The 12,523-nt window shown below is 36.6% G+C and overlaps 1 protein-coding gene across 4 annotated transcripts in view; it reads right to left on the bottom strand.

Moving 5' to 3' along the window:
• The window catches only part of TXNDC5 (thioredoxin domain containing 5), an 80,400-nt gene that overhangs the window by 8,996 nt on the left and 58,881 nt on the right, over nucleotides 1-12,523 (bottom strand). For all 4 annotated transcript variants that reach the window (XM_026072847.1, XM_026072846.1, XM_026072850.1 and 1 more), the window contains 5 exons: nucleotides 11,182-11,331; nucleotides 8,277-8,382; nucleotides 6,892-6,988; nucleotides 4,474-4,589; nucleotides 2,138-2,224 (listed from right to left, as the gene is read on the bottom strand). In XM_026072847.1, the coding sequence (XP_025928632.1) occupies nucleotides 2,138-2,224; nucleotides 4,474-4,589; nucleotides 6,892-6,988; nucleotides 8,277-8,382; nucleotides 11,182-11,331 (556 nt within the window). The remainder of the gene's footprint in view (nucleotides 1-2,137; nucleotides 2,225-4,473; nucleotides 4,590-6,891; nucleotides 6,989-8,276; nucleotides 8,383-11,181; nucleotides 11,332-12,523) is intronic.

Genomic DNA, 12,523 nt, shown 5'->3' with positions numbered 1-12,523 from the left:
AAAAAACAGCATACAAACTTCCATATATCAGAATGAAGAACAGATACACCTCTTCAGCTATTTCCTCTATCTTCAGAACTCTTTCTACAGATCTTCCTTCTTTTATTATTCATATGTTACTTATGAATATAGCCATMTTCCCCACGATGGGTCTAAATCACAGAGGAGTTAACTTAAAATCACATAAGAAGCCTGTACCTGCTTGTTTGCATCCATTTCAGCAAAGCAGGGTCAATGCCCTTCCTTTCTTCCATGGGTTTCTACTACCTCTAACCGACACAGATGGTGTGAGGCCAGGTTTCAATTATGACAACGGAGTGATGGAATTACAGACAACAATGCTGGATGGCTGAGGCGGTCCTTCTCCTCCCCTTCTTAATGAACAGTACAATAGTAGCTAGAGAGATTTCCAGGAATTTCTGGGTCAGACTACTGGAAAGTTGTTGGTTTTTTTTGTGTTTTCTTTTTTTAAATATATTGTACCAGTCCATGGAGGAACATGTGATTCTGATGGCAGTATGTCACCAAGGAATACCACACTGCCAATAAAGAAAAGCCAGTTTGATGTCAACAGAAATATACTGCTCAGACTAATGGCTGAGATTCATCCTTACCAAACACAGCAGTGGTGACTTTTTTCTTTCACCGCATTCTTGATTCAAATAACTCAGAGCAAGTTAAACTTCAATAATTGGCAAAGGGTCCAAAAAATACTGATCTGGCTTGTCACAAAAATGCACAGCTAACTTTTCTACATCAAGATCTTACGGTTCTGGCAAAATGTGTTGCCATCTGTGGCTATCTGAAAAATCCCTCTTAGTACAGCATCTGAAGAGAGCAGCACAAAGTAGCTGAACAGGCCATTCTGGAGTACCAGAACATTTCTGTTCTTCAAATCCAATCCCTATACAGATGGAAGTTTACCTAACTGAAAATACCTCTAACTCTGGATGTGCCACCCCGTCTGACCTGAGCACTCTCTTGTAGGTTCAAGTTCTGCTTCTGACATGTGCCAGGCACAGCTGGTTAAGCAGTAACAAGGTCCCTTATCTTCTATATGAATCATGTTGGGATACAAAAGACTAGATGCTTCTTCATTAAAGTTGCCTGGGCTGCCTGATCTTACAGGTGTGCTCATACCAAACATCACACATGTTTGCATGCACTTAGTCACTTTCTTTTTAGAAGCAGATCTGGGATAAAAAGAAGCAAACGTTTTATCTGATCTCCAAGCAGTTAGAACAGCTGCCTCAGAAGAGGGGAAACAAGCTGCAGTGCCCCAACCAACAGCCACTAAACTGGACTGAGTGGCAAACCTTAGAGGTCTTGTACTGTAGCTGTGCAAAAACAAATGCAAGATGAATGTGGCAAGAAAACAACCCCCCCTGGATCTTAGTGTGTAAGAGCTAAAAGAAGAGTCATGGGTTCTCTGCTTGCAGGACTATTTTTAAAATCCATTTACTTTAATAGATTTAAAGTATCTTAAAAATGTGAAATATATGATAAACAACACTACTATTTAGAATTTTTTTTGCTGCTGTTCATGAATGYGGTATTTTAAATATTTTACTTCCCCCAAACTCTTCTTCAGAATATTGTAATTCTTTGAATTGCTACAAGGAAAAAGGTCCGCTGGGGGCACAGTACTCTCCCAGTGTCACAGCAAATGCTCATATTTGTAATATGAACTTGCATTCTCAGACATCAGCAGATAGGCACCACTTACAGCTGTGAACCTTCAGATACACACTGTGGAACATTACATAACCTTTTATTATTTCTATTTCATATATTTTGTTTGTGTTCCATAGGAGGTAAGGTGTTCAGATAAAGTATACCCAGTATACCCAGAACTCGCTCATATGGTAGCGTACTTGAAGATACTGCTTATAGATTTATGAATACCTTATGGGTATTTGCAGACCACAAACATCAACAGGCTCTAAATTTTGTGGATAAATGTGGATCAAGGAAACCTCTTCCAGTACCAGACTGAACCTCCAATATCTTCAAACGTTCTCACAAGACTTTCATATAAGCCCACTTCATCTTTTCTCCTAGTATGCAAGTACAACCCAACTACCATCTTAATTCAGGAAAAAAATGGTCTGACCTTCTGGGGAGCTTGCAGACTCACCTTTTCACCATCCCTAAACCAGAGCAGAGTGGGATAGCCACGAACTTGGTTTTCAGAACAGACTTCGTAATGCTGGGTACAATCGACCTAAATATTGAAAAGAATTATAAATCATTTAGTGCATAAAATAAACAGACCACAAACATCATACCTTCCCTTAAGTTTAAAATCTCAGAAAAATACAGGAGCAAGCAATGCACGTCTTGTCAAAAGTCAGTATCAAGTACTGTCTTGAGAACTATTATGTCTGCCTTCCAAAGAGTGGTTTGTTGTCTAATTGGGAAGCTGTGTGTGTTTGTTTTGGGGGGTGGGAGATCACGGACATGACATGGRTAGAAGGAAGTAGAAACAGTAGCAAAAAACACTGAAGACATAATTAAATACACCAATTAAAATAAGTGTTGGTATTTTCAGTGAATAAAATCACTACATGGACAATAAGACACAAAATGCTAATATGAGAGAGCTTCAAAGTGAAGATTTATTGGCTCACCCACTTTCTTTTCTTTTACAAATAAGACCACTCTTTAAAATCAGAAGACATGTCAACAGCTCTTAAGTTAACTTTACTCCAAGGAAAATTCCAAGTGCATGCAACATTCAGTTCTGATTTTCCATATACTAATCTATAAAGTCACCAGTTTATAATCTTTTTCAAAGTAAAGAAAAAAGGTAACTGAAGCAAGGGAGCCTTTGCTCAACAGAGCACTTGGATTTTGAATTTTACATTAGAAACATTTTGCTCCAGATCACTGTAGATCAATTCCAAAGATTACACGGAATCCTGCCAGTAGACAGCATTGCTATTAGGATGCTTTTCCCCCAGATTACATGAAGGTCATCATTCAACCTTCTTAGAAACAGTTGTGTTTCCTGTTTACTTACAGACTTACAATCTTAGTGAAGACATGTTTCAACTAGCTTCATAATGTATACAGTTAACAAAATTGACTAGGCATTGGGACAAATCTTAGTGGCTTTATTAAATAGCAAATATCAATAACAGTAACTGTGCAATGCTTGAACATGACAAACAACTGAATAAAACACAGATTTTGGAAATTTTTGGTTTATATTTCTCTGGATAACAGAGAATGATAGTCTCAAAGAAGATACGTAAGCTAAGCAATGATTTTATCATACAGCAAGCATTCCAGATTCTCAGAAAGTAAATCAGCACATGCAACATTTGGTACAAACAATATCAAAGGAGCAATATCCTCTGATGTGTTTTCTCTGAAAAAAGTCTAATTTTATATACACCAGGTTTCAAAATGATGCATGTTCCTCTCCAAAGTTTAACCACTCAGACCTGCTCTGTACCTCTACAGTGTATCTGAGTTAAAGGACTTTCAAAAAGCATTTCATAGAAAAAAGCAGTAAAGCTCATCACCCCCAATAACAGCTGAAAGTGCTATGAGGGCAGAGGCAGGGAAGACTGCAGCTTTTTTGTCCCTCTGCATTGCTAACTGTTATACTGTCTTTCAGATTAGCAGAGCCAATCCGAAGGCTTAAGGATATGGAACTTGGGCCCAGTAGGTTTTCCACTGTTGGCAAATACACAGGGATTCACATCATTAGCCACCTGGACTTAGGTATGGATCAGCAAATAAAGTGAGTAACTGCAATTGCAGGACCACCTCCATACCTCTGCATAGGAGTCACTCCACGTACAAGTAACAAGCTCCCATGGTAAATACACCACAGAATCTGGTTATCATCCCTAAGGGAAATAGTAAAGCAGGACAAGATACCAGTTCTTAAGGTGGAAGACCACCTGAAACCTTTAGAAAGCTCTATGGGGGGGGGGGGGGGAAAAAAAAAAAAAAAAAAAAAGAGAGAGAAATAACTCATCATTAGGCCCTATAGGTCTAAAAAGAAATCCAGTGCTGTAAACAGCAAATTAGTATAAGTCACTTTCCCACTCAAAATAAATACTGAAGTCTATCAAGTTTTGACAAAGGGGAAGCATAATAAAAGGCAAATCTCAAAATATTACTCCCATCATCCAAAGTACCTGACTTACTCCTTTACATCTCTGAAACACAGGGAGCTGTGTTCAACATTTCTGTCAAGTCCCTGCTTAAAAAAGGGGAGGTCCTGTCAGTTGTAACAAATTAGCCATCTCTTCAAAATAAAGTGAACTAAGTCTATTGGATATGCAAGAAAAAAAAAAGCCATCTGAAAGTTAAAATAGGAAGTACAAAGGTAAAATGGTTTACTAAGTGACAAACAAAACAGAATTGTTATTTGCAGAGCACAGAATGAGTAGCATGATACTTGGCTGAAACATTCATTCACACAAAACAGATTAAGGAAGAAAGCACTTCACCAACCTTGCCAATCTTGACAGCTTCCGAATTTTCRAATGCTAGAGCCAGCTGTTCCCACGTTGGGGCCAAAGCCTTGCAGTGACCACACCAAGGGGCAAAGAATTTGACAAAGTGATTACCTTAGAAGTCAGAAAAAAAAAAAAAAAGATTAGATCCAACTTATTTGGAATGAATTTGCCTACAATTAAAAGACTAGATAGTAATCACAGACTGCAATTTATTTCCTGGGTTACAGATAGGAGGACTAAAGGCAAGGAGAGAATACTTAAGCAATTACGTTTTCAATATTGTACGCAGTACCACAGTGTTCCCAATTTCCTTGAATTTCTGAACAGCTTCACAACCTCAAGCCAACAAATGAATTATTAAAACTATCATATTTTTAACCTAACCAGTTGCTAGAATTTTGAATTCTACCAAGTCAATCACTTGCACAATTACACAGTAGAAAGAACCACAAAGGACTACRAATTTATAACAGCATTAATCAATGTAAATATTAGACTTCAACTTAAACATTTCTAAGCAAACATCACTGCATCAAGTCTCTGAGCCATGCAAATAATTTTGTTTAGCTTATAGCTCTCCTCTTCTGCCCTGCTCTTTGTATTTTCATGTTAACTATTCAGAAACGGCTGTCGCTAATATGGACTCTCCTCTCTATGGAACACCACAAAAATTTACTATCTCATACTAATGCTTAGTTTAAAAGCATAAACTTAATTGAAGAATACCAGAATATGTAATTTCCTTCAGTTAAGATTACTATTAATTCAAGATGCTGCATGCTTTTGTACATATCAAGGCAATGCTCTATTAATACAATATAAAAATGAACGTAATTAAAACAAACAAAAAAATGCATTTGAAGGAAACACCAGCACTTGGGAGAAAGCTCTTTTTAAAAGCATTAGCTGCAATCCTTTGAAGACTGCTTTGGGACAGATATTACTAGAATTTCATTCTAGTTTGAGGGCTTGTTCACAGAAGAAAGTCAGAGGAAAGACGCCACAAAATAACTAGGAAATGTGAACTGCAATAGTAGTGAACTCTAACTTGCCTAATCTGCACCAGGAACACTTTCAAGCTCATTGAGTTACTTCGCTTTGGCGAAGTAAATTGCAAAATGAAATTTCCCATGAATAATGGGAACACCTAGTCAGAAGTAACTATTTTATATCACATGCTCTGGGCTCCTCCCTGACAGAAAAATAGCCCTRGAGCACCGAAAAGGTAAAGGGAAACTGATTAAGAACAAAAGTCAACAATCCAACTGGAACTGCTAAGCCTATTGCTAAATTTAAGCACTGAATTTCTTGTGACAGAAGTCAAGAGAGGACAACAGCTTTACAGATGATCATAAACCTGCTCAACCATAAAATACGACAGTAAGACCACCTCTTCCATGTACGTACAAATGCCAATGGCTACAGCTTAAGACATTCACACATGCACTAAACTTAAATTTACAGACTGGGAAAATAGTGCTTATTGTTGTTTAATGCTCAGTGTGTCCCTGAAGGCTCAGGGAAGAATTCATGAAGAATTCTGATGTAATTCAGTGTTAAGCCACATATACAGGTAAATTTTAAGTTAGCGGCACAAAATGCACTTTTACACTTAGAAATATTTCTAATTAATTGATAGTTACTTTAAGAAGTTCTAGTATCCATCTTACTCATGCTATCACATGGGCACAGACAGTTAACTTAGTCTGGCCTTTGCTGTTAAGCAAAAAGATGGAGACAGTACACCCACTTGTTATTATGGTAGCCCAAAAATTTGTACTGTAAGATCTTGCTCATTTCTTTAAAAGACCCACTGCGTGGGGGTGAAATTTCCCATGTTAGGTATCACATTTGGGCTTATTTTTTAAAGCTTCCAGACAAAGCATTTTCAGAAATGGCCAAAATGAAGCAAGGTGTTTTGCCCACATTAAATTCTGGAGGAAGGAGGCTAAACAATATCAAATAAGGATCCAGACTGGGGTGAGGTAGGAAGGGGGCAGGGGGTTATATTTAGCTAGAAAAGCAGCTTGGGAGTATGAACAAGTCAAAACCTAGGAAAAGAGGAAATGGGACTTGCAAGAACGCTTGGTGTGTGGCAAGAATGCGACTGAGAGAGGAGCTCACAGAAGAGAGAGAGGTTAGTCAAGCAAGCTCACTTGCTTCTTCTTACATGTGATTAGGGGCCCTAATGCTACTATTTTCTTACTGGATTACTGTTCTTAAACTTTCTCATGGTATGCAATATGTAATGAAACTAGTGCATCTTATACAATGTGTCATTTCATCCTCTTTCAATATGCATTATTGGAGAAGAAAGTAGGAGGTACCTTTAAAACTAACATTTCTGTTGCAGACTTCTCAATACTGAATTCTCTGTAAGCAGGTCTGTCTTGCTTATGAAAAAAATAGTTACCTTCTGCTATGTGTATCTTGAAATTGTCTGCTGAGAGTTCATACAGTCCCTGCTTAGGTTCAGGTGCTTTTGGTGGTTCCACATCAGAYTCTAGATCCTATTCATGAGAAAAATTAATTTATATTTGTCTCATACAGTAAATACACAATATTTGATTCCTGTATCATGCCATTCTGTGGCACTGTTGTTAACCCTATACTCTGCAATTTCAAATTCCTAAAACTGTGTCCTCCTAATTTTGCTTAATTTAGATTATCAAATATTTCCTAACAATTACTTGAATGCAAAATGTGACATGGAAAACAGCTATCACAGTCACTGAAATAATTCTCTCACCATGCTGCAATACAGTCACAATGCACAGCAACTGCTCTAACTTTCATAACATTACCATATTTTCATACACTTAGACTGCATAACAGTTTTCCTCCGCAGCTTCACGGATCAGCCACGTCTGCCATCACACCAGTTTCAGTGGTCTTTTGGCTATTTAAAAATAGATGGTGAGAAAGCTGTTTTCTGCTCCCCTAATGCAGGGAGGAGGGACCTAATGGTCCAATGAAATCAGCAACAATGGAAAAGGAGCAAACACTTTATATGTAAGTTGCAGCAAACACATTGCACTTTAGCTAAAGGGAATGGCTATTTACTCAATACTAGTTGGAAATAAACAAAAAAAAATTCAAAGTACATTTCTTAAAATAGGTTAGCATCTAATGTTTAATTATTAAAAATAACATAACATGGAGCTTATTTAAATATAATCATGTTCTAACTGTGATTAACAATCACTTTAGCTTTGTCCTGATTAGAAAAAGCAATTTTAAATTTAATTGTAGGCAAGGCTTGGCTGACCTATTTGAGTGCTACCCCTAAACTCAATGGTTTCCCTAGTAATGATGCTAGGTAAACTTACTTGACTGATTATTTTAAACAACTTCTTTAGGCTACAAAATTATCAGCTATTAACTGAGCTAAAGATAAACTTCCTCATAACAACACAGGATGCCAAGACCCACACAAATGCAATTTATACTATATTATAACTAAATCAATTCTCTTACTCTGAAAACATTATAGCCTCCAGGTGTCAACTGAATGGACACAAAAAAATTCTATCTTAAAACATGAAAATGCTAATACTTGATTAAAAACGGCATTATGAACCACAGTTTTAAATACAGGAAACAAAGGGCACGTCATAGGATGTCAGTTTTAATTACTATTCTGACTTATTTGGAAACTGTTCCATACTGTTACTGCCATCTGAACTTTATTCTCAGGAGCAGATTTCCTGCTGGAAAGTGAAACCTAACCTACATAAATGACAGAGCAGCAAGTCTGCAGAAAGAAATATTTCCTTTTCCTATTTCCTTTTAACTTACAGCTGGTTCTTCATTTAGTTTCTCCAACATCCAGTTTTCCAATGCCTGGAAGTCTCTAGGACCTTGGTATTTCAGAGGTTCTTGTTCTGGTTTAAGCAGTTTTAGGCTAAAATATCAAAATGTAGAAAAGAGTGAGGTAAAAATTTTCACACATGGAATATTCTCAGGAAGTTAAAACGCTTTGCTAATTCACAGCAATTCAGCTTAAACTACAGTAAGACCTCTCCAGATTATTAACATTAGCATCAGGCCTCTCTCTCAACTTTAAGGGTCATAAGGACACCTCTTTCATTCCCATATAAACTTTTAAAGGGGATTTTAAAAATAACGGACAGAAATACCACATTAAAAATCAAAATATTTTAATTATTTTGATCAGTAAGCATGCGCAAATAAAACAYTGCAGATTCTATTTCTGAGGTTAATTATTCTTTATGCCTACGTATCCTATTTCGGCTGGCCAAAAACCATCAATTTTGTTTTGTTCTCCCCTCTCCACTCCCAAGGGAAAAAATCTAAAACTGGTATCCTCAGGAATTTCTTTTTCAGTTTCGTTCCAAGATTACTCTTGAAATATATGACTTTTCACATGGTATTAAACTGATTAAAAACACTCTGAAACAGGTGACTAGGACAAGGAGATAAGTATTGCTTGTAGGGATCTTAGGACTTCATGACTGTAACATTTAATAACTGCTATCAAAACTTTTCTATAAAGTACTTAAAACTTACTAAACATTTGATTAAGTTAAAACTGGAAGCATATTTGACAAAGGGACAATATCCTGATCTGGTCTTATTTTTTAAAGCAAATTAAAACTAGTTTCAATTACTATCCATACTTAGCCCTCAGTTGCCCTTGCTAAGATGTGGTTTTGCCACCACATTTTCTCCCCCCTCCTCAAATGTTTCTCTCTCTTCTTATTCCGCAAGTTGGAAAAAATGAACATATGAAAGTACTGCAAAACCACATAATGCAAATGCATTCAAAAGAGAAAGAAGTTCCTACTGTCTTTTCTATTTTATTTATTCTTAAGTACTCCTTGTGATGATCGGTCAAAATTTTTGAGAAAAAGTGCAACTTTATAGTAAGAAGGAAACAACAAAAATAAAGCAGAAAAACATCTAAAATACACCTCATGGCAATACTTTTGAAGACTAATGAGAAAAAAACAATGTATTAGCTTAAAGAGCCAGTTGTACCTTTATTTCATCCAAATCAGGATAAGTTTTCTCTAATTCAGTTGAGGGAGTATTTTACAGCACCAGATAACCCTGGGACAACTGTACTAGCAAGCGCAGGGACCAGCAGGCAGCATCCCAGCAGTTTCCTTCTCAAGAAGGCAGAAGGGGGATGCAGCCTTTCTTCGACATGTGTTTGGAAAAGCAGTGTAAGGAACAACACACCCTAGACTTGCAACAGCCCTTCTGTGACTCAGAAAGTTGTGAAATCTCCCTTACTGGAGGTTTTTAAGAACAAGTTAGACAGGCTAGTTAAACTTGTCCTGATTCAGAGAGTAAGAAAATTGAAATCACGAATTCTCCTTCATCTTATTTCTGTAACTAGCAGATGACTGCCTTATTATTTGTACTTTTCAAGTAGATGAAAATGAACGCTAGCTATCCTTAGATGTTCAAAGATCTTAGAAAGGAGAAAAAAAAATCAATTACGTGTCCATTTTTTTCTTATTCAAAATCTGTGCCACTCTCTCTATTTTACAAAGACAGCACCACAATATAAACAGTTCAAGTACACAAAGATGACTAGCGTTCACTTTTGGGGATATTTAAAGAAAGTTGTAAAATTCATTGTTTCTCAGCATTTCTAGTGGAACTAAGCCACAAACTGCCCTTAAGGACAATTTGTACTCCAGTGAGGGCTTTGTTATTTATAATTTTCAACTTCTAATCAGTTGTACTCATCTGCCTCAAAGCCGGTGTAGACAGGAGTACATGTCAAATTTAGGATGTTGCTGGGGACAGCAGTAACACTAGACAAGGTCAGCATGGGGAAGAAAAACCAAAAAATACAGGCTGTGGAAGGGCTACAGAAGACAATATTTTCCCTTTATCCCTACAAAGATGAGTTACTAGTAAAGCAGTTGAAACAATCCCATCCATTTTTGCAAGAAGCTTTAAAGACAACACAAGTGGAAAAAAATCTTTTTGCTCCTTTTAGCAGCTAGAAAGGGTGTAGGTGTATCTAACCCGAAAGTACTACCCAGCCTGATCTCTCATGGATACTCTAGATTATGTTCTTTCTCCCAGAGCTGACGTAGTAAGGCATATATCATTTATAACAAGATAGGTTTAACAAATTCAAACTCCAAATTAATTCCTGCTAGACCAATATAAGCAAAATTATGTAGAAAAGTCTGCACAACACCACCCCCACCACTATGCTAGATGGTACTATTAATTTATCATTTTATGAGCACCAAGTTCACTCAGAAGTTTAAGAGATCACCTATACATTCATTGTGAACAGTACTGTGTACCTGAACACGCAACAAATTATTTTTAAAAAGATGATTAACAGACACCAGGTCTGGCATATCAGTGCTGTATAATGTACTACTGCTTGAGAAAACAGCTCTTGGGGCGGGGGGAGGAACACTTCTGGATTTCATTTAAACACAGCCATCTTTCAAGATATAAATAAGCTTCTTAGAAAAAGAGAGAGAGAGAAAGAGAGAGAGAGAGAGAGAGAGAGAGAGAGAGAGAAATATATGTCATATAATACTTGGCAGTGTAGTACAAAGACTTAAAATGAACATATGAAGTCCAAAGGGCTACAAAGAAAACCATAAAAAAATATAGCTTAGAAGTTAGCTTCAACAAACTGGCAAAGGATCATGGAAAACTACAAAAAAAGTAAGAGAAGCAGACATCCTCTTACACTTACGTTGGGTATCCTCGGACGCCATATTCAGAGCACAATGGAATATCTACAGTACAATCCACTTTAACAACATAGACCTGTGGGTTTTCCATGTTGTTGTATTTATCTCCTAAATCATTCCAGGTTGGTTGCAGACGCTGACAATGTCCACACCTGCAACAGAACGAATAAAACATTTCCTGATAATTGATCATGTTTAGAGGGGAACGAATCTATGGAAAAATCACACATARGAATGGTCAGAGATTTTGGTAAATTTCAAAATAGTTAAATCGGAAATCTTCCATACTCAAGCACTCTTACAGTAAGTAACAGGGAGTACTATTGCAGTATTGTAATTTTGTAAAACATAAATGTTGTGACACATAAAACATAAATATTGTAAAACATTGCAAATACTTTTCATATAAAAATTTTCAAGAAGTCAGAACTTGTTGCTATTGATCCTTTTACATTACAAAACCTACATTTTGTTGAGGTGCCCATGAACTTCATGAGGAAAACCTTTCTCAGTTTTCCAACTTTCTGTAGAAATCACATGGCTAGCTTTCTTTATGCTCTTACATTCCAAAATACTACATTTTTAAGCAGCAGATAAGAAGATAATGGTTTCTAGTCTCTTTATAAGGCCACTTGTGCTTAGGTGCATCACTAAAATTGGAGCTCGTGAGCCATGAAACACATCAAGCACTGAATTCTGAATAGCGTTTATCAAAATCCTCAGATACTGTGCTTTGTTACAGCAGCATGCTATAAATTACAATAATATCTCTACAGAAATCTGGCCTAATATAGTCGCTATAATAGCAACTCCTCAAAAGTAGAAAATGGGTTTTATTCCAATCATCAATTTTCTAGTCATTACAGTAACATCCTATTGCTGTAACTATGATAACCTATTTCATTACTTAATATTTAACTTCAGACTGAAGTCTCTCCAGTCAACTCTTTAACAGACCTTGAATTAGCAGGAAATTTTTGGATTCTCTGGTCCCTTCCCCTAACAGGTATGGAAATTTTAAACACTGAATGAATAGTGGTGTTAAAGATCTGAGCACGGAAATCTATGTAAGGAAATCTCCAATAACTAACCCTCTGTTTTTTAAACACAAAACACAGCTGCCTTGTCCATCTTTATCTTGGCTACACACAAAGTTCCCCATTCCCTCCCTTCTTCAGATTATACAAGCTGAAATTTAAAATACAGCAGGAAAAAAACACTCATATCTCAATCAGTAAACCCACTAATAAGTCATTCTTGGTTTTCATAAAAAATATTAATTGTTATTAATACTATTAAGACTTAATATTAATACTATTAAGACTATTAATAGCTCGCGTGAGA

Source organism: Apteryx rowi, unplaced genomic scaffold (assembly GCF_003343035.1).
Source record: "Apteryx rowi isolate R43461 unplaced genomic scaffold, aptRow1 scaffold_353, whole genome shotgun sequence".
Classification (NCBI taxonomy): Eukaryota; Metazoa; Chordata; class Aves; order Apterygiformes; family Apterygidae; genus Apteryx; species Apteryx rowi.
Note: the sequence above shows the minus strand (reverse complement) of the source record. Positions and strands in the feature narration are given on the sequence as shown.